The sequence below is a fragment of the Ictalurus furcatus genome, chromosome 12 (assembly GCF_023375685.1).
Source record: "Ictalurus furcatus strain D&B chromosome 12, Billie_1.0, whole genome shotgun sequence".
Lineage (NCBI taxonomy): Eukaryota > Metazoa > Chordata > Actinopteri > Siluriformes > Ictaluridae > Ictalurus > Ictalurus furcatus.
The window spans coordinates 3,199,731-3,226,444 of record NC_071266.1 but is presented as its reverse complement, the minus strand read 5'-3'; the positions used below and the strand labels follow the sequence as shown (position 1 = coordinate 3,226,444).

At 38.5% G+C, this 26,714-nt stretch overlaps 1 protein-coding gene across 3 annotated transcripts; it reads left to right on the top strand.

Moving 5' to 3' along the window:
- Positions 1-5,206: 5,206 nt before the first annotated feature.
- stx16 (syntaxin 16) lies at positions 5,207-26,095 on the top strand. Of its 3 annotated transcripts, XM_053638211.1 has the most exons (9): positions 5,207-5,684; positions 11,222-11,233; positions 11,368-11,475; positions 11,925-12,065; positions 12,532-12,694; positions 14,862-14,950; positions 19,595-19,738; positions 22,916-22,996; positions 23,152-26,095. In XM_053638211.1, exons 1-9 carry the CDS (start codon positions 5,553-5,555, stop codon positions 23,251-23,253), a joined length of 972 nt encoding a protein of 323 aa, XP_053494186.1. In that variant the 5' UTR covers positions 5,207-5,552; the 3' UTR covers positions 23,254-26,095. The 3 variants fall into 3 exon arrangements, with proteins under 3 accessions (XP_053494186.1, XP_053494187.1, XP_053494188.1); XM_053638212.1 differs by lacking the exon at positions 11,222-11,233 and having other exon boundaries at positions 5,208-5,684; XM_053638213.1 differs by lacking the exon at positions 11,222-11,233 and having other exon boundaries at positions 5,209-5,633.
- Positions 26,096-26,714: the final 619 nt, after the last annotated feature.

Below are 26,714 nucleotides of genomic sequence, written 5' to 3'. Positions count from 1 at the left end.
AAAATTCTTTTGACAACTTTTGTGAGGCTTACTCTGAAGATGATGGGTGCCACATTTGGTGATGATTGGACAATATTTGTAGGAGGAGTAGCAACAAAATCTAAGATGACAGAGTGTTGGCAGCACTTAGCCCAAATTTGGTGAGAATGTTCCTTAGTCCCTCCCAATCAGTTTGCCAAATTTCACAACTTTTTACCAGACAGTTCTATGGGCTGCCATGTACAGCCTAGCCAGAAGTAGAAGAAATATAGCTACAAGCAGCAATTATCAGGGCTCAAGTACTTTAGTGCCTTTAAGGACATGCATAAAAAATGTTAAGTAATACTGTGCAAGTATATATTCAATTCAATTCAATTCAATTTTATTTGTATAGCGCTTTTTACAATAGACATTGTCTCAAAGCAGCTTTACAGAAATATCAACATGGTATACAGATATTAAAGGTGCGAATTTATCCCAACTGAGCAACCCACTGAGTGGCGACGGTGGCAAGGAAAAACTCCCTAAGATGTTTTAAGAGGAAGAAACTGTGAGAGGAACCAGACTCAGAAGGGAACCCATCCTCATCTGGGTAACAACAGATAGTGTGAAAAAGTTCATTATGGATTTATATGAAGTCTGTATGGCCTTAGGAGCAGCCGTAGTCCCAGCAGTCTGGAATTAGAGAAGATTTGAGCTCCATCCAGAGGCAGGACATCCGAAACGGATCAGGCAGATCCGGAGATCAGAAAGGATCAGGATCTCTAGTATCTCCATAAAATCGTATGTGGCTCGGCAGAAGGAGAGAGGAGAGAAAAGATTATTAGGACTGGGAATTAGCATAATAGAGAGACTAGTCAGGGTAGGCTTGAGTAAACAAATAGGTTTTAAGCCTAGACTTAAACACTGAGACTGTGTCTGAGTCCCGAACACTAATTGGAAGACTGTTCCATAACAGTGGGGCTCTATAAGCAAAAGCTCTTCCCCCTGCTGTAGCCTTCGCTATACGAGGTACCGACAAATAGCCTGCATCTTTTGATCTAAGTAGGCGTGGCGGATCATATAAAACCAAAAGGTCGATTATATACTGTGGTGTGAGACCGTTAATGCTTTATAAAATACTTTTATTAACTTATAATCAATGCGAGATTTAACTGGGAGCCAATGCAGTGTGGATAAGATCGGGGTGATGTGGTCGTATCTTCTGGTTCTAGTTAGGACTCTAGCAGCTGCATTTTGGACTAACTGGAGTTTGTTTATGTTCCTACTGGAACATCCAGACAGTAAGACATTACAGTAATCTAATCTAGAGGTGATGAATGCATGAACTAGTATTTCTGCATCATGTAATGACAATATATTTCTTATCTTAGAAATATTTCTGAGATGAAAGAAGGCTATTCTAGTAATATTATCTACATGAGCATCAAATGATAGGCTGGAGTCAATAATCACTCCAAGGTCTTTTACTACTGTACATGATGAAACAGAAAGTCCATCCAGAGTAACCATGTGATGAGAAAGCTTATTTCTAGCTACACGTGGTCCTAATACAAGTATTTCTGTTTTATCAGAATTAAGTAAAAGGAAGTTAGTTAACATCCAACGTCTAATGTCCTTTACACAATCCTCAACTTTACTAAGCTGCTGTCTGTCCTCTGGCTTCGCTGAAACATACAACTGTGTATCATCAGCATAACAGTGGAAGCTAATTCCATGCTTACGAATAATTTGACCCAGAGGTAGCATATACAAAGTAAAAAGCAGTGGGCCTAAAACAGAACCCTGTGGAACTCCAAAGGTAACCTCGGTATGCGTGGAGAAGTCTCCATTTACATCTACGAATTGATAACGATCGGTCAGATAAGACCTGGGCCAAGAGAGGACTGTTCCCTTAATGCCAACAACATTTTCTAATCTATCAAGGAGAATAGTGTGATCTATAGTATCAAAAGCTGCACTAAGGTCGAGTAACACAAGCAGCGAGACACAACCCTGAGCATCTCCGGGTGAATTTTTTTTTTTTGCACAGACCTCTGGGGCAGCAAGTCAAACGTTATATATATAAACTTGGTTCTCACCAAGTTTTGTTCTGATCAGTTTTCATTAACTGGTGGAGTACTACCATGCCTCAAAGTTTCAACTCTCCAGGCATGACAGTTTGGTCTGCTTTAGGTGATCAGATTTAGGGCAGAAAAAATATATATAATTATATATATAATCCCAAATATAAATAATATATAATTATCAGGGTTCAAGCACTTTAAGAACTTTAATTGCATGCATAAAAAGATATTATGTACTATTTAGCAAGCATGTTAGCACTTAAATTGGAGATGAAACAAGACAATTTTCAGCTATTCCATTTAACTTAAGAAAGGATAAAAATTATCATCAGAGCAGCAGAAAAATACTTAAAAGTAGAGGATGTTACAGTAGAATCAGTGAATGAAGCACTCAAAGGCGGAATAGCCGGAACTCAAGGAACGTATGGGGAAAGTATATGAAAGGATTAGGCATACTACAATGGAATGCACAAAGTCTTATAGCAAATGGACAAGAGTTGAAAAAGTTTATTCAGGATCTACAGCAGAAACCAGATGTTATATGTATACAGGAGACATGGATTAAACCACATCTTGATTTTGGTATACTAGGATATGAGGGTATACGGAAGGATAAGAAATCAGGAAATGGGGGAGGAGTAACTTCTTTTATAAAAACAAGGCTCGAACTACAGATAAATTAATAATAATGAAGAAGAGGTGATATCTGTGGAAACATCCTTTGATAATAGGAGTATTAATGTTATCAAATATTATAATCAAAGCAATAAACTAAGGAAAGAAACCCTTGAAAACATTGGGAGTTTTAATGATAACAATACTTTGGTGTGGTGATTTTAATGGTGCTTTCACTGATGTTAATGGTAATACAATTGAGAAAGTAATGGGTGAACTTGGATTAGTTTGTCTAAATGATGGTAGCAGTACTAGACTGGATGTAGTAAGGCGAAGAGAATCTGTACGTGACCTTACTATAGCTTCTGAGGATGTGGCCAGAAAGAGCACATGGAGAGTTTTAAATCAGTCTACATTAGGTAGTGATCATTATCCTATGTATTGCACACTATGTTTGGAAGTACAAATGACTGAAGAAGAGCGTATGCCTAGATGGAAGATGAGAAATGTGGACTGGGATAAGTTTAGCACAATATGCAGTAAGAGATTAATTTAATTCTCTGAATTAAAAGGTGAAGTAAAGGAATGCAACTCAAGGATAAGCAATATAATATATAATACAGCAGAGGAGATCATTGGTAAGGTGTCAAAAGGTAGGAAATGGAAAGCAGTTCCATGGTGGAATGATGAGTATGGAACAGCTGTTAGAAACAGAAACAGTGCATACAGGAAGGTGAAAACATCTCATTCATTCCCAGATCTAATTAATTATAGGAGAGCACAAGCTATAGTCAGGAAAACTATAAGAATGGCAAAGCAAAATTACTGGAGAGAATTTTGCAACACAATAGGAAGGGAAACTTAGATCTCAGATATATGGGGTATGATAAGAAAGATGGGAGGTAATAGAAAGAATACCAATATGCCTGCTCTTCATAATGGAGAGGAGGTGGCAATTTCAAATAAAGTAAAAGCAGAAATGTTGGTGAAAGTTTTTTGTTAAAGTGCATAGCAATAGTAATCTAACAGAGGAAGCTAGGGAAAGTAGAGAATCAGTCAGAAGAGAAAATCCTGGAGTATTGGAGAAAAGAAGCACAAACGAAAGACCATTAGATATGACCTTCTCTAGATTTGAACTAAAAAGTGCTATTGCTAGGCAAAGAAGACATCTCCCAGTGAAGATGATATGCTATAGTATGATTGAACATCTGTCTGATGAGGCACTAACAGTTATACTGCAAGTGATTAACAAGGTGTGGATAACAGGCACACTACTCACATCATGGAAACACTCAATAATTATTCCAATCGAGAAACCAGGTAAAAATCATGCAGAAGCAACTAGTTACAGATCAATAGCTTTCATTTCTTTAAACCTTTTGTAACTAAAGCACCCCCAAGCCTCCCCTATCCTGTGGCACCCCCACCATTATAACTATATATATATATATATATATATATATATATATATATATATATATATATATATATATATATATATATATATATATATAATTATTATTATTATTATTATTATTAAACTATATAACGGACAGGTGTGGAACATGAATGATCAAAAATGTTTCTGAACACTATAACTACTTTGAACAAGAGAACTAGGCTGTAATAACGTGGACTATTTTACATGTAAAACATCTTGCATTCCATTCGTCTTGCATTATATAAACATTCACATAAGAATGATGTAAATTGGGAGGAAGGGCGCGTCTCGTTATCCATGACGTTGTTAAATCTCCGGCTCTCAGACCCTCACTGTACAGAGCAGAAGCAGAGAGAGGTGAGAGTGCAGAGGGAAAGTAAGACCTCGCGCTTGCAGGACTGTACTGCCATGGGCGTAACCACGCATTCTTTGGGGGGGGGATCGTGTCCCCCCCAATGCAGAGGAAATATCAATCTGTCCCCCCAATATACAGTACAAAATATTTTCTATATGTGCCCATTTAATGAACCCTGCCAACGGATCTGTCTTTTCTTCATCTATTCTATTTATTTATGTCTATTCCTTTTCAATATATTTCCGTTTGTTAAGGAAAATAGGTGTGTGCCCCCCTCCAATTGTACACTTGGTTGCGTCCATACTCAACGCAAGTTGGTTGATCTATTTGAGCAGCTCAGTCTGTAAGAAATGGAGACAGCGGCCAAGCCTAGGAAAGTGCAGCACAACATACGAGCTTTTTTTTCAGACAGTCAGTAACTAGATACCTAAATAGTAGGTGACCTTAGCTTAGTATAGAAGGCATCATACCGTGGCTTGGTTTGTTCTTAAGAACGTCAATTAACTGGTGATATTTGCACACCCATGAAGTAGGCTAGGCTAACGTCAGGTCCAGTTTTTGACCATTAACGTTACATTCATTTGCATATCCTCCCGCCGAGTCTGTTTTTCCTCTTGAAAACAATTTGCGCCCTCCTTCCGATCTCTCCACGCCCCCCGTGTTAAGAACCACTGGAATAACTTAATATCCCATCGGTGCTCCACACTCCAGTCCACCAGGTGGCGCTAATGCACCAACAGTTGGTCTGCCAAACCCCAATAAACAAAAGAAGAGGAGGAAGAAGAAGGATATGATTGTGATCTCGTGTTTACGTGTTACACACCTTAGTGCTCTTTGCTCGATTTAATTTGAAAGGGACATTAGACCTATTATATAATCGTTCTTTATTATTGTTTTAGTGTAGAAACTGCGGCACAGACGACGCCAGTGAGATTACCGCGGACGTATTGTTAATCGGTGGCTGTCTGTTCTATTGCAGGCTAGGTCGCTAGCTTTGGGTAGCTACCTGCCCAAATCCGTAGACCGAAAGCGAGCCAGAGGCAGTCAGCCATTATTTGATCGCGCGTACCTGCCCTCTTATGCACTGACAGTAGTCATGGCAACTAGGCGCCTGACCGATGCCTTCTTATTAATGCGGAACAATGCGATCCAAAACCGACAAATATTGGCTGAGCAAGTGAGTACATATGAGCCCCGTCGTACTCTGAATACACGTAGCAATGCTGCGGTGAGTCTCATGTTAATTGTCTGAATTGATTTGGTTTGATTGCGATTGTCATAGCTTGCTAGCTAGTAAAATCCTAGCTGGGTGCTTTGTTGAAAGGTGACACTGCTTTCAGAGAAGAACGCTGCCTAATATATTATTTACAATGTAGTATAACAAGCCAATGATCTGTCTGTCGTGTTGACCCTTTATTTACTTTTACGGGACATTTAGCTTTACCCTTAACCACCATGGTTTGAGGTCCAGTAGTGTGGAATGTGGCGAGGAATACTTGGTATTTGGATATATTTGACCTACTCACGATACATACCTATTGCTTATAGGCAGGGGCGCTATGAACAGTTTTAAACGGGGTATTGAAGACAGAATTGTGGACCCCCTCCTTTCAGATAATTGTGTTTTTTACTGTTGTTTTTTTTAGTAAGAAAATAAAATAATTCATACTTTTTGCGAAATTAGATTCTTTGCTATTATAAAACAGTACGCTACTTTAATGGTTTTCAAAGTGGAGGCCGCCAGGGGGCGCCCGGGGGCCCCAACAATTTGGTGTGAAAAATAAATAAAGTGAGAAATGATTCTCACTCAGACAACCACACACACACACACACACAATCAATTCCTAATGTAGTGTAATGTAAAGATGAAAGATGTAATTATTAAAAAAAAGGGTGATATATTCAGAAGTCTGTATTTTTAATGTGTTTTAAAGACATCTTGCAAAAAGGGGGCCTCGGTCAAATATTAATGCCATTTGGGGGCCCTTGCCCTGGAAAAGTCTGGGAACCCCTGGGCTACTTGATATTGTGATAATGCAAACAGCATACACTAGTCTCACTCAACTGTATAATCCGTTGCCTTTTATTCAAATGTAAACACTTCCACCATTACAAAAATTTCATATTTACCAACAACTTTTCCTATTTTCAAGAAGACAGTACATTTCAGAAGAAATACTGATCAGAAGGTCGTGAGTTCAAACCCTAGCACCACCACTGTTGGGCCCCTGAGCAAGGCCCTTAACCCTCAACTCCTCAGTTTAAATAAATGTAAGTAGCTCTGGATAAGGGCGTCTGCAAATGCCGTAAATGTAAATATACACTAACTAGCTAGACAAACCTCATTCTTTACATGGCCGGGAGGGCAAAAAAAGAACATGGTAATATATTTAGCAGGCATAAAAGATATTGCAGCTTGTCCTAAACTTTTCAGCCATAGAAAAGGTAACTCACGATTAAATTCGGACACATCTTGATTTCATGATTGCCCGTTTGTCTAAAATTTCCTCAAATGAATGGTGTAACTTTGTGCTCTATTGAATGGAATTTTTCATCCTTTTGAATTTTGAAGTGATGTGAGAGTGAGTTTACTTTCACTTATCGCAAGGGTTGTAGTAATGAGTTAACCGGTATACATTTTGTATGTATGAAAAGTGGTATGAAATTTGTATGTATGAAAATTGACAATTATCATGCCATGTACATTTGCTCAATACTACAGTATTGAGGGGGAAAAAAAGCAACTGGATGGAGAATCTCACCTGCGCATCTCCTTTACTCCTTGACTGCCTGTCAGACTTGTCATCTTGCTCCACACACACACACACACACACACACACACACACACACACACACATACATATACAGTGGAAAAAATGTCTGAGAGAAGCGAGGCTGGTATCACCAATCTCTATCCCCTGCTGAAAAAAAAAATTAAAATAAGTGTGGGATGTGTTCAAATGAACAAAACTGTCACTTCCAGGGAAACTAGCACAAAGTATCAATATAAATGGCCGTTGTTGAAAGCAGGGAAGCCACTGTGGCTCTTTTTTCCAATATAATAAATGACGTGCTTCAGAATGCGCAGACTAAACGCTATCACAAACCATGTTATTTTGGAATGGAATCATGTGAGACAGTTCTGGGAGGTAATTATATCAAATCATTTTGATGTCAGACTTTGGCTCAGGCATTTCAGAATGACAAAAACATTTGGGATGCTGTGCAATGAGCCTGGTCTGCTGGTTAGTCCAGTTATGCCGACCCACCGCACCCACAGTTCCCACAGAAAAACGCATTGCCATTGTGCTGTATAAGTTGGCCACATGTGCTGAATATCCAATCACATGATTTGTTGAGGAAAATCACATGACTTTTTTGATGCGCATTGAGGAATTAATTAGGTAAATGTGTTTACGTTGTAGTTTATGTGCACGTCTTCCTTAGGGGTGTATTTATTTTGGAGTTTGGGTGTATTTAACAGTCATGGGGGTATTCATATGTAGGGTTTGTGGCAGTTAGCACTTGGGCTATTTATTGTTGGGGTTTGTGGCCAAAAGCAGTCAGGGGTATTTGAGTTTGGGTCAGTTAGAGGTCACCGGGATTTTTATTTTTGGATTTGGGGCAATTAGCAGTCAGGTGGTATTTTAATTTGTGTTTGGGCAATTAGATATCATGGGGATATTTATATTTGGGGTTTGGGAAAATTGACAGTCAATGCTTGTGAGTGAATAGAGGATTTTCAAACATTAATTTGGATTAATTTTGCGGAGAAATTCCTGTATGTCAAAATGCAGGCCTGTGTACCTGTGCAATGTGTGGAAATTGGCCCTTTGTGACATCACTTTAAAACATTTTTAAACTTGAATAATCTAAAAACTATGAATGTCATCCAAGGCAAAAATATATATATATATATATAGCTTATCTCTTGTGACTGAGAGAAACAGGTTGGACGGAGTCTGTATGTTAAGTGGTTTGGGCTGTATTCATTGAAATTGTTGAAGACGTATGGGGAATAAAAATCTACTTTTCAAGAACTGTAATAATACTCAACAAATTGTTTATCCAATAAAAAGAGGCAATTACCATGTTGGTTGAAACATTACTCAAAAACACCTGGCCTGTCAGTCTTATACTGATGCATGCACACGCTGCTATTAGGTGTTTTCACACTTGAGTCCTCTTTAAAAAAACGGAACTCAGACCCCATGAAGTGGACCATGAGGAGAACCAAGTGAAAAAGGACCCAGCTCTCTTTACATTCACATTGTCCCAGTTCCTTAAAGAGGAATCTGATCCTTTTTTTGGTCCACTTAAGCAGTAATGGGGTCTCAGACCTCTTTGTGTTCATACTGTTGCTTTTTGGCTCCTAGTCCTCTTGCAATGCTGTGCATTGTGGGTACAGCAATATTGTGCAGCTAAATAGGTATAGCAAATTTCCAGTTATTGTACCATTATCATCCTCGCTGATGTCAACACTTCCAACCTCTACAACATCCACTGGGTTCGCACAGAGGCTTGTACCAAGAATCTCAACAGCCTATCCGCTGTTTTGGGGAGGAGTATAATCGATATTTATGGATTTTACAGGCAAATATGCCTGTATGTTGCTTGATTGTGTATATACTTGTATATACAGCATAGCTTATTTAAAAATAGAAGTTTACAGCTTATGTGTTGCACAGCCATGTTGCTTTGATGTCACTTGATGAACTAAGGATTCTTAGTTGAGGGGGTGTTTTCTTTTTACTTTTTTTTTTTTACGGAGCCACTTCATAGTTAAACTCGCATAATCACTTACATTATGTAGTCCAAATATGTCAAAAAACCCCAACAATTTCCATTGGGTGTACTTATTTTTTCACATGACTGTATGGCTGTAAGGTTTAGGTGTCCACATACCTTTCAACATATAGTGTATGTCTTACATATGATCTTATTTATGATGCCCGGCATAGACTGTCAAATAATCCAGGAAAAAAGCTCTATAGTAGAAAGCATCATTGCCAAAAGAACGCAAATAATAGTTTAAAACCCCTTTGCATATGTCTGTAAATGCAAATGTGTTTAACAAACATTTGAATGCTAAGCCCATTAATTGACCGTTTTTTAAAAATGATTTTCCACTTTTAAACATGTTAAACATAGTAAAAATTAACAGTTTAATTTCACTTATAGCTTGTAAGCACATTAATAATTAAGTAAAGCCAGAGAAACATTGAATACAGGGTAAAATAAAAATAAAGGGTAAAAGTGCAGCCAAGTCACTAGCATTTAAGATGAGGCTTTGTTATATTTATTTTCAATAAACTATATATATAAAATATATATATATATATATATATATATATAAAATATGGCTTTTATCTTTGCCTATATCCTCCTTGGTTCTAATGCCTATATGCTCTTGCTCTAATGTTCTTTTTGCTACAATCACGAAAGTCAGTAAAATGTTCAATAAAAGGCTACAACACTTCCAACACAACATTTTTCTGTTCCTTGAGTAGGCTATTGCAGTCACGTTTGGGCTTAACATTTCTAGTTTCTACTACAGAGAGAAAGCGTTCTGCAGTATTTGTACAGTGCCAAAATTGTTATGATGATACGCCCTTCAGGGCTTTAAAAAGCAAAGTTTACTGCAGAGGGCTTTACCCAGGTTTTGTATGTAAATTGTTAATTTCATATTGTAATGTACAATGTTCATTTGCTTATCTGTCCTGTGTGTCATATTCAGTGATGACAGTGTATCTCTAGCATTTAAAATTAGGTTACAATGAGTAATTTACAGTCATGTGAAAAAATAAGTAATGTTGGCTTTTTTGACATTTGGACAAGCAAACCTTGTGTTAATAGGCACTGTTTCAAAGATCAAATGTTTGCTTGTCCAAATATGTAAAAAAAAAAAAAAAAAAAGTATTGAGATACCGTCCTAAAATGTGATAAGTATGTTCATGTATGGTCTCTTTATTGTTCTATGTCTCTATCAATGGTTAAACCAGGCCTGCTTAGATGTGAACCAAATATTGACCTTGAAGCTTTATAAGTAAAAAATTCTCTGTCATTTCAAGAGATTTTGTTGTGTGACCTTTCAAGTTAGTTTCAATCAGTTTCACTGTATTTCACCAAATTAAAAACAAACAAACAAAAAAGCTTTAGACCCTTAAATAATGGTTAAGGTGGCCATGCTTTGATAATTCCCGACTGAGGCTTTAACTCGAGTAGCTTTGTATGTCCATGGTAATGGTGCTCTAGCAGCTCCTTCGCTTACTTCTGTGTGCTTGATGCCTTTTTTTTTTTCATAGACACCCGCGTGGATCTTTTTGGAATTAGTTAGTTATGTGCTTGAAAATTGCATGTCAATTGATCAGTATGTCATTTTCTGGGGAAAAAATAAGTTTCGTTGTTTCTATTTTTTGATGTCGTTTGTTTCTTTAACATATGATTATAACAAAATTTCAAAGGTAGCAAAGATCTTCAGTATTTTTTCCATGATTTAGATGTTTTGGAATTTGCTGAATATTTTGAATCTTTTGATTGAATCTTTTTTACATCACTAATAAACTGCAGGTGTTTTGTGATGGTTTTTTTTTTGCATAGTAAATGATTTGCCTAATCATGATGCTGTTTGTGTGTTTTTGATGCTGATCGATCTCTTTTGCATTGGACTCATTTGCTGTCACTTCTCCACCTGTCCCCACCTGTCTACTTTCTCTTTCTTATCTCATTGGATGGGACTCTATTGCACTCTGTCAATCAAATTAGGAGTATGATGAGGTATCGTTCCATCATTTTGCCTCTCAGTAGGAGTAATTTTGATATTGTTTAAGAAACAGTACAGTAAACTTCAGAACTAAAATTGATTGTTCAGATCACAAACTGACTCCCCTTCCCATGTCTTTTGTTAATAGCTGGTTGATGATCGAATGGCTCTGGTGTCTGGAATTAGTTTGGATCCAGAGGCTGGCATCAGTGTTACAAAAAGGCTATCACCCAAATGGATAGAGGGTGTGGATGAGGTAAAGTAGCTTTTTCTAAACAAACAAAAATGTGAAATGAGAGTATAATATTTTCTCTTTCCCAGAATTCCTTGTACATAGAATTCCATGCAAATTATAATACTCAGTAACATTTGTCCTTATTGTGCAATAATTGAAGTTCTGCCCTTCAGTATTAGCCTTGCTGTATTTTGGTGTGCATGCACAATAATTGTGCACCTGCGTCAGGACATTATTTCAAGTTCCCTGTACACAATTCCCTTTTTCGAGGACTACAGTCCTTAATATGTTGTTTATTATTGTTATGGCATGTCTTACAGAGTAGATTTAATTGAAGTAAAAATAAGAGGTAGTGTAAAATACTGTCTACTCATGTACTCAACCAAAGAATATTTCAGATGAATACAGTGGAAAGCGATTTGAAGACATGTGGTAAAATGGAGTTAATTTATGGCATTTTCTGCCCTCAGATTCAGTATGAGATCATACGTATACGGCAGAAAATGAAAGAGCTAGCAAGTCTGCATGATAGACACATGAACCGGCCGACACTGGATGACAGCACCAAGGAAGAGCATGCCATCGAGATCACTACACAGGAAATCACACAGGTTTAATCCCACTTACACAGAGGTTGCAATGGCTTTGTGTTTCCACAAATGATAGTTTGAGTGATAAGCAAATGCAGTAAATGAATTCAGCATAAATAATTTATTTGGACATTAATCAAGAAGTTCTTATATATCTCATATAGCATGATAAATGGAAGTTGTTTGGATTTGTGCACTCAGGCATTTTGTTTTCTTTATAATGATCAACCAGTTTGCTGTTTCAGATTAATCACAGAGAATGCTCTCATTATTTTGTTCATAATTTAGTTATTAGAGCATGAAGTCTCTGCCAGCTATTCGCTGCTCAGCTATTTCTAATATAACATGCTGATGGAAAACTAATATTAATATTCCATTTTACTTCAGTTTCTCTGGATTAAGAATTATAAACAGCTGATAGTAAACATTTCTTATTCACTTATGTGCGATAATGTGTTTGTGTGTTTGTTTGTGTGTGTGTGTGTAGATGTTCCATCGTTGTCAGCGTGCAATAGTGGGGCTGCAGTCTCGGTCTGGTCACTGTACAGAACAGGAGGGGAAGCTGCTCAGAAATGTCATCTCCTCATTGGCTCAGAGCCTTCAGGAGCTCTCAACCAACTTTAGACACACACAGTCCAGTTACCTGAAACGTAAGTGTGCATGCACACATTAACATAAATCTTCAATACTTAGAGAGAGTTCACCCAAAAATGAAAATCTGTCATCAATTCCTCACCCACATGTCGTTCCAAACCCGTAAGACTTTCGTTCATCTTCGGAACACAAATGAAGACATTTTTAATGAAACCTGGGAGATTTCTGTCCCTCCGCTTATAGTCCAGTAACCAAAACTTTCAAGCTCCAAAAAGTTCATAAAGGCACCATAACAGTAATCCATGTGACTCCAATGGTTTATTCCCAATTTTATGAAGCGATACGAATGGTTCATAAATGCAAACTTGTCAGTTTATGCTCTAAACTGTTTAGCTAGTGTGCAAACATAGGAAAGCTAGTGGCCTAGATGTGTTTTGGTGTGTTTTTCTTCACTTTCTATGTGTCAAGGGCGTAGGTTTGATTTTGATATTGGTGGTGACAAAAAAGCATTCCGGAAGGGGCAACAACATGTGTCTATTCAAAGCTTTCATTTCATTCACACATGGGTGAATCATACAGCACATCAGCCTAACATTTGTCACAATACTGAATCTCACTACTAACACATCACCATGTCATTGTTTGACCTCACCTGTGACCCTGCCTCTCCACCTGCCTGTCTGACATATTACCTGGCAGGACTGCTTCTGTGACCTGACCTGTCCTGACAAAATAACACATTCTGATGCATGCCACATGAACATTGAGGAAAAACATTTATGGCTTAGTTAAGTATTATTATTACAATTATTGTTGACTCTTCACATTAGAAATTGAGAAAATATTTTAAGTGATTTACACTTTGACTTGTTTTAAAGTAGCTCCTAATGTGCGTGCGTGTGTGAGTTTGGCAGTTAGGCTAATTTGGTGATATGCTGAATCAGGATGGTGGCCAAAAAAAGAAAGGTGGGCAATAGGAGCTACTTTACAAGTCAACGTATACACACACACACACACACACACACACACACACACACAAACTAACGTTTAGGCTTGCCACTCATCCCGTTAATACGGGATTGTCACGCATTGAAAAAATACACTGTCCCTGAGTCAATATGAGACGCAATTGATTTGTCCTGTATTTTCGTGCACAGAACAGAACTCTTAGTATAAGGTTGGTGTCTTCGTCACGTACCGGTAGCCTTCATGATGCGCATCTAGTTGATGGAGCTTTGGCACTTCGTACAACCAGATGTAACTACAGCCTCTCATACTGTAGCAAGAAATGGCAAAGCCAATCCTATTAGCGACATGGGTTAGGGATGTGGGACTTGTAGTAGAGAAAGAGATCTGTTAACCGTTTGTGTAACACAAATTGTGCTGTTGCCTGTCTTGGCCAGGACGCTCTTGTAAAAGAGCTTCTTAATCTCAATGAGACTTTTCCTGGTTAAAGGTTAAATAAAAACATTTAATAAAACCACAAGACACCGACGGACAACAGTGGTTATTTATAAATGTATTTTAATTGTTTGAGCAAAATTATTACTGTTCAGTAGTCGCTAGATATTCGTATGGACATGTCCCTAGCATCCCTACTAAATTCGACGCCCCTGCTTTACTTTTATTTTGGGTTAGAGCAATTCAGTCAGTGCTGCTTCAGTTTTCCTTCTACGGAGCCGTCTTTCATTTTAGGCTCTCTTATTTGTATAAGAGTCTTATATTCTCATAACACTTCTGTAAACCTGAGGGGACGACAATATCAGCATAGGCAGGAATACTTGGGGTGCATCCGAAACTACATTTTACCCTACTAAATCATACATTGGTACCCCTGTGCTGTTCCTGTATTTCAGTCACATTTTTAGTAGAAAAATAGAATGTTATTTGGAATCCAGCATTGATTTCTTATTGAAGATATTAGTTACAGACAAATTTTTTACTGAATGATCTGCATATAGCTTGCACTAGTGTTTTTATTAGCAGAGAGGGCAAAATAGCTTGATTAAAACTAAATACACTTAGACAAAATTTTATCTCTTAAAAGGTGACATTTATTTGAAAGCTTTCTTTTGTACTTTATTACAAACAAAATGTTTCTCATGAGAGATTTTAGTATGATCGTAAGTGGTAGGTTCCAAAACAGAATAATACTTTTATACTCTACTTCAAAAATGCTTTGCTATGTGCAGTCTCATAAAACCATTTTGCCATCTACTTCAGGCATGAAGAATCGTGAAGAAAGGTCTAAACACTTCTTTGACTCTGGGCCTTTAATGGAGGAAGATGAAGGCATAGCACTACATGACAGGGTAAGAAGGATAAGCAACGAATGACAATGATAAGCAACAAAAGAGATGTCATGATACCAATACTGATACAGATACTGAAACCTTGAGTATCAGCCGATATTGATACCAATCCTATATTTTTTCTTTAAAAACTACTTTAAAGCTTTAAAATGATTTTTCTTTAACTGAAGGTCATAAAAAATACAGGAAAAAATACATAGCTAAAAACATGTCTTACACAAAACAGCAGCTTTCACACAAAAAGCAAGAGTTTTCTCGCATCCTTTTTTCTCTAGCCAAGTACTAAGGTCAAAGTCATTACCTTATTACTGTGACCTCATGTATGCAGCCTATAAGTTACTCATCCTCTCACTACTTTCGTCAGACTGAGTGATCCAGGTGGCCTACTGATCCTCCACTTAAGCTGCATATGCCAGCTACCTTTCCACTTGCTTATGTTTCAGATTACCAGGTTGGTTTCCTTCTGGAACTTGTAGAGATGTTATATCAAAGTTGTCACAAGGGTTCACAACATTTCCTGAAGTACATTCCCTGGACAGTAAGCGCTTATAATAAGTGCTGCTACATTTTTATGGGGAATGATGACCACTCAGAGAATGAGAGTCACTCAGTCTATTAATACTGTGTAGGGATGTCACAATACCAAAAATCTAGTAGTCGGTACCGATACCACCAAAAGTACATGATACTCGATACCAAAGTCAATACCACGGTGTGGTTTTAAAAAAAATAAAAATAAATTAAATTGAACTATCCTGGAGGACATCCTCCTCTGGCAAAAAGAGAGAGAGAGATTTTAGTTATCAAACATTGTCTGACAATGACTAATAAAACAGTGTAAGCTACAAGTGCGAAGGTGTGCACTCCTAAACACACACACACACCTTATACTCTGAATGCAAGCATTAGTTTAAATTCACTGATATGGCGGCAGGCCAAAAAGATTTATTAAAAGCATGAACGTTTGAATAATTATTAGTGACATTAGGCTACATTTAGCTGACAGGACACGGGCTGAATGGCGATGCATGGTGGAACATTAGGAGGTAGTTTATAACATTGCAATGTGTTAGCGTTGTTAACAAATACCTGTCTATCGCTAACATTACATGGAGCATAACGTTAGCTGGTTTCACGGCAACAATGCAGCTGCCTCAAACAAACATAATATAGGACCGTCTTTCAGGGGCTTCGCCAAATTCCAGGTGTTTCCTCACTTTGTTTGAAATGAATGATAGCATGAGTTGCACACCGACTTCAGAGCATCGATTATATGTTTGAGGTCATCCGCGTCGAATACGAAGTATTTACATATTTGACTCTACCACCGTTCCTCTCTATGAGTCAGGGCGGTGCTAAACTTGTCGCCGTCTTCTGTAGTTTTTCCCGTGTGCTTGTAGGCGTTCTTCTTCTTCACCACTTGTGGACCGACTAAAACACTTACACGTATTTGCTGCCCCCTTCAGTTCCGGAAGAATTGCTACCTCAGTACCATCGTTACCAACGGTATGTATGCTACTGCAGAAAAAACAAGTACAGTCACGTTTTAAGAATGTTGATACCGACTTGGTACCGAAGTATCGGTTCTCGTGACATCCCTAATACTGTTCCCTATTGAGGATAAGAATCAGTCAAGGTTTTGTTACTGGTTTATATAAGTGCTTTTGCTGATCTTGGTTGCAGACGAGACACATGAATATTCCATTCATGTAATCTATTGAGGAATCACCTCACAGTACTGATGCTATTTCCTATGGAGGGTAAGAATTATTCTGTCATATACTGTTCCTGTTTTGAAGACAAGAGTCATATAAACTCACCACAAAAAAATGGTGAAGATGGTCTGTGCACTCCATGTTGCTGCATCACAAAAGTCTGCCAATGATACTGCTCTTAGTGCTGCCCAAGGTGGTCATAGCATGTGCAATGGTATTTAATGATGTTTTTGGACACTAGACCTTCACACCCATATGTGATTTGTGAACATCTCATTCCAGGTTAAGACCTCCCCTTCCAATATCCTTGCATATAATAGATTTCCATGTCTTTGCATACAACTGGTGCAATGACAGAGTGCACAAACTTATAAGCTGATGTCTGACTCCTCGTCAGCATCCTGTGTTTGCTTTCAGGGGTCAGATCCATAATTTCAGGGTGTGGGGTTCGAACAGTTTAAACAAGGAGGGGCATAAACTGTACTGACTGCATGGTCTGCAGGATATGGCACAGTGTCATCCATAACAGTGTTTGTGGCATAAAATCATAGTCTTGCTCTCTGGATACAGGCCGGCTGCAAGACAACACATCCTCAATCTGATAGCAATGGCCTGGTATGTAAGCAGACTTGGGACAGAAGGAGTGCATCCACTCATTTCTGTCTTCCTTTCACTTTCATATTTTTGCATCTAGTCCCTGTCTGGTGTTATTGCTTCCCTTTTCACAGGGAGAAATCATGCACAGGACCAGTGCCTCAGCGAACACACAAATGCTTGTCAAATTGTCACATGCATAATGCTCTGATATGGCTAATGAGCACTGAGCAACATTGATATGGTATTAGATGCAGTATTCCTCATTCCTCAGTTGCTGCTTCTGACATCTCTACCGGATGCAGAAAGTCTGCATATGGGCAATGTGTGGCCACATGTTCCCTGACTGCATTCAGAATCGAGGCTGAAATCAGGAACGCTGTCTTTTCACTTGCTACTGAATCTGTTAGCATAGCAGCAGCAAACATTCTAGATAATGAAGTAAACACAAGCCGTAGTGTTGTGAAGGGCTTTAGTGTGATTTGCACACACTTGAACTAGAAGTGAGGGATCCTTTATTGGCATGTCACTCCACTTATGTGGAAGCAAAGCGATCGTATGTTTCACAGCAGTTGGAATGTGGAAATGTGCATCTTTCAGATCGGTAGCCACAAAGCAGTCATGTTTGTTCACCATGTTTGCATGTGCAGCATAGGGAGAAGATATTAAAGTCTCTCAATTCTCAGAAAATAATCAGAAAATACTGTATCTTGAAAAAACTCTGAGCAGGCATGTGTACTATCTCTGTTGCTTGTTTCTTTTGCATTCTTCACCGCACTTCTGCAATCAATATGGCCAAATGCTTTGGGTCTTGCACCTCTGTGGCACAGATTCCTGTGTTCAGTGGTGGTTGACGGGAGAAACTATACCCTGTGGACAGTGGCTTCCCAGCCACTGATCTTATTTTATTGACCACAATTGCTTTAATTACAGAGGGGTCTCTGCTTGTACTACTGACAAGGACATTTGTCTCTCTACTGGTGGCATTGATTTCAGCCCTATGGTTTCTGCTTCTGCCATTGTAGTCATTTCGTATGCTCTTGTATAAGGTTATATATATAACTTTTATGAATCTGGCCACTTGGTTGGGCTGATATATAACATAAAGGGTCATAAAATTCTCTGCGTTAGGTGGAAGATTAAGCTTTATTTTTGCCATAGTGGGCTTCATGCTTGTGTTTAGTGCATCTGTCGAAGGTCTTGTACTTGCGGTTAACAGCTCTTGCATTTAGCCCATGTGTACTCATCTACTCTGCATTCCAATGCAGTAAGAGCTCTCATTCTCAACTCTCCATGGGGTTTAGCTAGGCATGTGAGATTGTGTGCAACATGCCTTCAAACTATCGGTGATTGACCATAGTATTGCCTGTGGCTCTCAGGTGAGAAAAGATCTACATGTCATGTACACTTTGTCATAACAGCGGAAATAAAATACCAGAAGCTGGTTACAAGTCTGCTGTAGCAGCTAGTTGCTAACATACTGTCATTTAGTCTATTTTTAATTTTGTTAAATTATTATTAATTACCTGTTACCAAAGTCAGGAATGCTGGCAAAACTGAAGTTGAAACTGTAAGTAAACCTAACGGGTTATTAGCTGTAATTAAGCTCATTATAAAATAAAATTATATAAACTATTCATGCATGTGCTCTGTGTTGAACATTAGTGGAGATACTAATTTAATTCTTGTATGGCAAAGTAGGCTTGATAAACAACACATTGTTTCACTTCTTTAATTTAAGCCCCTGCTCATGTTTTGTGAGTGAAAACTTTCACATTGTACTGGGGGAGGAAACCGGAGTCACCTGGCTCTAGTTTCTTAAAATACAGGATATTAAGGTTGACAAAAATTTTAACAATTCAAAGTTAGAATTTATTAACTTAAGGTGTGATATTAATTATTCTGTGTTCACAAATGCCAGGCCATTTCTGAGTAGGTGGAAAATATTGATTAATCAAAACTAAAGTTACCATCACCCATGGGGCATGTCAATGCGCTGTCCTTGATGATGATGACGATGATCTTACCACAGCAATTTAATGAAATCTTTTTTCAAGAATTATTGAGTCACTTGGTCTTGCTCCTAGGCAAGACGAGAAGGAGAAAGAGGATGAGCATGGCATAATATTTTAAATGCTACACACGTATGGTCACGATCACAAGTTGACAATTTTGCCCTTAGTAATCATCTAGGAAATGAGTACATGGGAAAAAGTCGACAGGTTACAGAAGGAAACAACCTTGGTGGTCGGGAATGTAAAAATGTATAACTATTGCTTTTTTCTCTTGTGTCCTTTGTTTTCCATGTCACACACACACCCTTGCTCTCTCTCAGGGTTTTACAGATGACCAGCTTGCTCTGGTGGAGCAAAACACAGTAATGGTGGAAGAGAGGGAGCGAGACATCCAGCAAATTGTACAGTCCATCTCTGATCTTAATGAGATTTTTCGAGACCTTGCTGGTATGGTGGTAGAACAGGTCAGTTATTTATTTATTTTTTTCTTTTGATGGAGAATGTTTTGCCTCTGAGTAAATTTAATAATGTTTTACTTTTACTGTGAAGCACCTCATGAACATGCATGTAACTCACTGTTGAAAGGCAGCTGAGTAAAAACGGACACCGACAACAAGGTTCTGATGCCTGATGGGGTTTTATTTGCTCCAAAGTGCTACACAAAATAAAAATAAAAGTTAAAAAAAAAAAAAACAGGAAAAACTAAGGAGAACAAAAACACTACTAAATTATTGCAACATGTAATCAAACAAACTCAAAATATATCAAAGCAACATGCTCTCAATTATAGCACAAAGTTACTGCTTATTCACAAGAAGATTACCATCAGGTCTTCTCTCTTAACAAGCCAAGCAACAAATGACTCAAGTCCAGCCCCTTAAATAGTGCATGAGCTCCTTGAACCAAACCATTAATTCAATTATTTAATAAATAAACTAAACCAGTCCCTGGTTTGATCTCAACTTTCAATATTATAATAAAAAAAGCTTTTAATGATTAAATGAAAAATTTTAATAACATAAAATACAAATACAAATCAGACCCCCCTTATCAAAAACACCATCTGCTCCTCCATCCCTGACACTATCGACCCACTCCAGTTTGCCTACCACCCCATTAGGTCTACTGAGGATGCCATCTCACCCACACCAACAGAAACAAAGGGAACTATGTGAGGCTGCTGTTTATAGACTATAGATCAGCGTTTAATACCATAGACCCACACAGGTTGCCCTCCAAGCTCAGGGACCTCGGACTTAATGCCCCCTCTGTGACTGGTTCCTGGACTTCCTCACAGGCAGACCCCAGGTAGTGAAAGTGGGCCAGTTTAACTCCAACACCATCACTCTGAGCTCACAAGGTTGAGTCCTGAGCCCCCTGGTCTATTCTCTCTGCACATATGTCTGTTTTTCCTCTCACAACTCCACTTCTATCGTCAAGTTTGCTGATGCCACAGTGGTTATAGGCCTCATCTCCAACAACAATGAGGCAGCCTACCTTGATGAGGTGGAGAAATTAATAGCTTGGTGCCAGGCTAACTGTCTCTCTCTGAATGTCAGCAAAACCAAGTTGCTGGTTGTGGACTTCAGGAAGAGGCAGCAGAGGCAGCAAACACCCCCCTTGAGTTTGGAAGGACTGCCGTGGAGAGAGGGAGCTTGTTCAGGTACCTTGGAGTACACATCTCTGAGGACCTGATCTGGACTAATCACATCCAAGTTCAGGTGAACAAAGCCAGACAACGGTTGTACCATCTAAGACTGTTGAGGAAACTCAGGGTCTATAGAAAGTTTAATGACGCAGTGCATCTCATTGTGGTAAGAAAACCGCTCAACCCAGGACTGCAAAGCCCTACAGAGAGTGGTGCACTTAGCTGAGCGCCATCCCTGGGTCTCCTCTTCCCTCTATGCATGACATCACCAGGCGATGCAGTACCAGAGCTGCTAAAATCATAATGGACTCCACACAGCCTGGTAACTGTCTGATCAGCCTGCTGCGATCAGGCAAGCTCTTCTGTTGTCTGATGGCTAAAACTGAGAGGCTCAGGAGGAGCTTCTTCCCTCAGGTCATCAGACTCCTTAATAAGGATATGTCCACCACTCAAACCCCTTTGGACTCCATAAAGACACTCCAGTCACTCTGCACTCTATTGACATTCCACACACTGCACTTTGCACATTGTATTGTTACTACACATAACATATGTGCGTATTTTGTACATTCCTGTACATATTTCATATTTATCTTATTTCTTATTCATTTCTGATTTTTAATTTAGTCTTTAATTGCACAGTCTAAAGAAGAGTAGACCAAGTTTTAATTTCAGTGGAAGTTATATAATGTATATAACTATGTGAGACCAATAAAAAAATCTTGAACCTTGAAAATCTTGCTCCATCACACTCAGTCAATTATCACTTGCTTAGCTCATGTTCATACATTCAGAGGGACTACCACCCTTCGAAAAAAAATAAGCTTGGCCAGTGCAGCTCTACAATACATGTGAATACGTGACAATATACAGCAAATATAAAAAGTCTACACAGACCTGTTAAAAATGTCATTTTTTTGTGATGTAAATAATTAAACCAAGATGAGTTATGCCAGATCTTTTTTCACCTTTAATGTGATGTAGCAACCAACAGAATTCAAGTGAAAAATAAATAGAAATGCTTTAGGGGGAAAACATAATAAACTTGGAATAACCTGATTTGTTCTGGAGATTCCAAAACATTAGATTTCCTAAACATTAGATTACATAGGAAACATTAGACTTGCAGTGATCAACAAGTGGAGAAAATCGGGCACCTCACTGTTGCCTCTCAAAGTGATGTAACAGAAGAACATTCACTCTGTTGATTGGATCTCGTGATTGTGAATCTCGATGATGTCACAGTCACCTATGGCTAGGAGTCCAAGCAAGCAAAATTGGTTATGCTCTCTTGGTGGGGAGGGTGCCATACTCTTTCTCCCACAATCACAGTGATACTAGTCAATCATGGGCATCTCTGACTTCATGCATGCAGAAGGGGGGCAGATAGTGCCTTCGTCCAAGTGTTTCAACACCCCATGATGCAACACGAGCAGCAGTTTGAAAAGATATGTTTGGCTGGCTTCCATCTGGCTTTTGCAGAAAGCATGTGATAACCATCACATGATTGCACACTTTTGCAACCAGTTCTTTTTTTCTTTTCTTTTTTATTGCCATTAAAATGTTTCTTTTTGGTATTTTTTACTTCAGTTTTGTTGGCTGCTATATCACATCAAAGGTGAAAAAAGGTTTAATTTATCATCTTGGTTTAATTTATTGAATTTTTTTTACATCACAAAAACCTGCAATTTTAATAGCGGTGTGTAGACTTTTTTTATATAGATCATATGCTGTTGAAATTTGTTTTTCACTGACATTATAAATAATGGTGATAGAATTACTTAATATTTCACAGTTGCTATCCTTACACTATGATATTTGATCACTTTCCCATTGCTCCTACAAGTTCATTCAGTGGTGTATGACTGTTATAAATTGGTTTCATGTGGTTAAGACAAAATGCGCAGAATCTTATCATTTGTGTCATCGGACGCATCATATTGAAAAACATTACGACCGAATGAAAGGCAGCTTATCTGTGTATTTGAAACAGGGTACAGTTCTTGACCGAATTGACTTCAATGTGGAGCAATCCTGCATCAAAACTGAGGACGGACTGAAACAGTTACAGAAGGTAATGGCCACCTTTCTCTATTAATTGCTCTTTTTATTCAGCAAAAATGACAGTCACTTAAATATCCACTGTTGCCTTTTTATCAACAGTATCATTGAAAATACATTCAGTGCTTTCAGTGCAAATATTAACAGTAGCTTTTCCTGTCCCTTTAGGCTGAACAGTACCAAAAAAAAAATCGAAAGATGCTGGTGATTTTAATCCTGTTTGTCATAGTCATCATTCTAATACTTGTTCTGTTTATGACAAAGTTTTAATCATACCATGTATGTGTACCCAATTGAAGAAGCAAGGTGTTTTGTGTGAACTTCCTGTGCGCCATCTATTCTCACATAAATGCAATATAAAGAAACAGCACCCACTAATGTTCTTCTTGTGCAGATTTTGGAGTTTAAATAAATCCAGTGACACAAGCAGGGTGCAGTTTCCCCTCCTGTTACACAGGCTTGGAAGCAATCCAGTGCTTGAGCATGAATTGTTGTCCATAATTGTTTTCAAGTGGTGTTGTTCACAGTAAGGACTGGATATGTAAGTAAAATGACAGTGTCTTCTTTAATACTGTTGCTATACAGAAAAGCAACTGTCTGATCCACCCAAAAGCTAGAAGCCTAGTTTTGTCTGTCTTTTTCTTACCCAAAAGTTTATTTTTACTTCCATTCCTTGCCCTCAATTTAATTTGTCATGAACAACAGCAGAAAACAAATGAAGATGCTAAAACAACAATTCTTTAGTTGTCGGCCCTTTTAAAATGAGTCGTAGTTTACGGTTATAACGTGCACTCCAGCATGCTTTCACAGCGTTCTTGAACTTGATTCCAGAAGTTGCTTAATGAGAAGGAAAAACAGGGAGATACCATGAAAAGTGAAACGTTTGTTCTAGTAGTTCAGAAACATGAGGGAAATTATTTCCCAAGTGACCAAATTTTCTCTTGATCATGAGAGAATTATGATCCAAATAAATGTCATTGTGAACAGTTGAGCTTAATGTGCAACTTATTGTACACCATAGCTTTATTTCAATTTGTTTTGGGTGTTGTCATTTTGCCTGTCTCAATTAAATGATGTTTTTGATAACCACACATTTGTGTATATTAAAATTTACCCAGTTCAATCCAATTCACTCCCACCCGCCATTATTTTAGCTTGGCAAGCTATTTGTAAGGGTTGAATATGTGACTGTGACTGTATTTATTGCACCTGTCTGTCTCTGATTAAAGACCCTGCCAGTTTTGTCAAGCTGACCTTTGACCAAACACAACTCAGGTCGATGTATGTGACCGTACTACTGCTGTGTTCTGTAAAATATGAAATTAGCATGCAATTTCAGTTATTTATTTTAAAAACAAATTATTCTAGATGGCCAAAACTATGTGGACACCTGACCATCGTACCCACATATGCTTGTTAACATCCCAGTCCAGATTTATTCTCCTCATTGCTATAACAGCCTCCACTCTTTTTTCAAGGCTTTCCACTAGATTTTGGAATGTGCCTGTCGGAATTTCTCCTCATTCAACCACAAGAGGATTAGGGATGTTGGGCGAGAAGGCTTGATGGCACAGTCAAGCAATTCACCTAAAGGTGTTCAGTGGGGTTGAGGTCAGGGCTCTGTGATGGCCACTGAGGATGTCACGATACCAAAAATCTAGTAGTCGGTACCGATACCACCAAAAGTACATGATACTCGATACCAAAGTTGATAGCACGGTGTGTAAAAAAAACAAAAACAAAAAAAAACCTCTCCTGACTCCTGGTGGACATCCTCCTCTGGCTGATACTGGCAAAGAAAGAAAGAGAGAGAGAGAGAGAGAGAGAGATTTTAATTATCAAACATACTGTCTGACAATGACTAATAAAACAGTGGAGGCTACAGGTGCTAAGGTGCACTCCTAAACACACACACACACACACCCACACCTTATACTCTGAATGCAAGCATTAGTTTAAATTCACTGATATGGTGACAGGCCAAAAACACGTGTTAAAAGCATGAACGTTTGAATAATTATTAGTGACATTAGGCTACATTTAGCTGACAGGATGGCGATGCATGGTGGCCCATTAGCAGGTAGTTTATAACATTGCAATGCGTTAGCCAGTTATTTGTTAACGACGCTAACGCAAACATTACACAGAGCATAACCTTAGCTGGTTTCCTGGCAACAATGCCAGCTGCCTCAAACAAACATAATATAGGGCCTGTGTTTCAGGATAAGGATTAGAAGTTTTACAGTTTGTATATGATGTTAATATGATTTGAAACTCACTCACCTGGAATTCTTTGAAGAGATCGGGGTGCCTGTCTTTCAGGTGCTTTGCCAAATTCGAGGTGTTTCCTCACTTTGAAATGAATGATAGCATCGGTTGCACACCGGCTTCAGAGCATCGATTATATGTTTGCTGTCATCCGCCTCGAAAGCAAAGTATTTCCATATTCGACTCTACCACCTTTCCTCTCAACGAGTCAGGGCGGAGCTTAACTTGTCTCCATCTTCTGTAGTTTTTCCCGTGTGCTTGTAGGCGTTCTTCTTTACCACTTGTGGACCGACTAAAACACTTACACATATTTGCTGCCCCCTTCAGTTCCGGAAGAATTGCAACCTCCGTACCTTCATTACCAATGGTACCTACACTACTGCAGAAAAACAAGTACCGTCACGTCTTAAGAATGTTGGTACCAATGTATCGGTTCTCGTGACATCCCTATTTGCCACGCGTTCTTCCACACCAGCCTTGGCAAACCTTTGTTTATGGAGCTAAATTTGTGCACAGGGGCATTATCATGCTGGAACAGGTTTGGGTTAGACCACTTGGTTCCAGTGAAGGGAAATCTTAAAGCTACTTCGTACAAAGACATTCTAGACAATTGTGTGCCTTTAACTTTGTGGCACAGGGAAGGCCCACATGCAGATGTGCTGGTCAGATGTCCACATACTTTTGGCCATATGGTATTTGTAGAGTGCGAATGTTGAAGATACAGGGTCTGTCTTCAGTGTATGCAGGGAAAAAAAGGCTTTTAAGTTTGCCTGTTCAGATTTTAGATGTTTTTTTGTTTGTTTGTTTCAAGAATTTCGTATTCTTTTATGAAGAGGTCTTCATATGTGCACACAGACTTTATGAAATTCCCACATAGGTTGAAAAGGATGGATATAAACTAGTATAAATACAGCAGATCTTTATTTTAAGAAGAGGTGGACTAATTATTAATCATGTTTGCAGCATCCTGGTAAGCGTTTGTTGATTTTTGAGGTTGTGAAGAACTGCTGCATCAGTATGGAAATATATCTGATATTTTCTAAGAACTGTATATTGGACAGTTTGTAAGGAAATTAAACATATTGAAGTAATTTTGTGTGGTTATTTCTAAGATACTTCTAATTGAGTTCTAATTATTTCGTGTACTACAGTAAAATGATTCAAATATTTTACTCTTTATTTGTTCAGGGTTAGGATAGGTGGGATTATGTGTGTGTGTTATTATAAGAATATATTATTATTTTTAGAACTAGAAGTACAGAAGGGTGATGATAGGGTCAACATAAAATAAGGATAATATGAAAGATTTTGGGGGACACGGTGGTTTAGTGGTTAGCATGTTTTCCTCGCACCCCTGGGGTTGGGGGTTTGATTCCCTCCTCTGCTCTGTGTACACAGAGCCTGCATGTTCACCCCATGCTTTGGGGGTTTCCTCCAGGTACACTGCTTTCCTCCCCCACTCC

Bases quoted from the DNA above. Each gene is read 5' to 3' on its own strand.
- stx16 (XM_053638211.1), top strand. From the start codon at position 5,553: ATGGCAACTAGGCGCCTGACCGATGCCTTCTTATTAATGCGGAACAAT. The intron at 12,066-12,531 runs GTTTAATCCCAC...GTGTGTGTGTAG, and splicing joins CTACACAGGAAATCACACAG to ATGTTCCATCGTTGTCAGCG. The intron at 19,739-22,915 runs GTCAGTTATTTA...TATTTGAAACAG, and splicing joins CTGGTATGGTGGTAGAACAG to GGTACAGTTCTTGACCGAAT.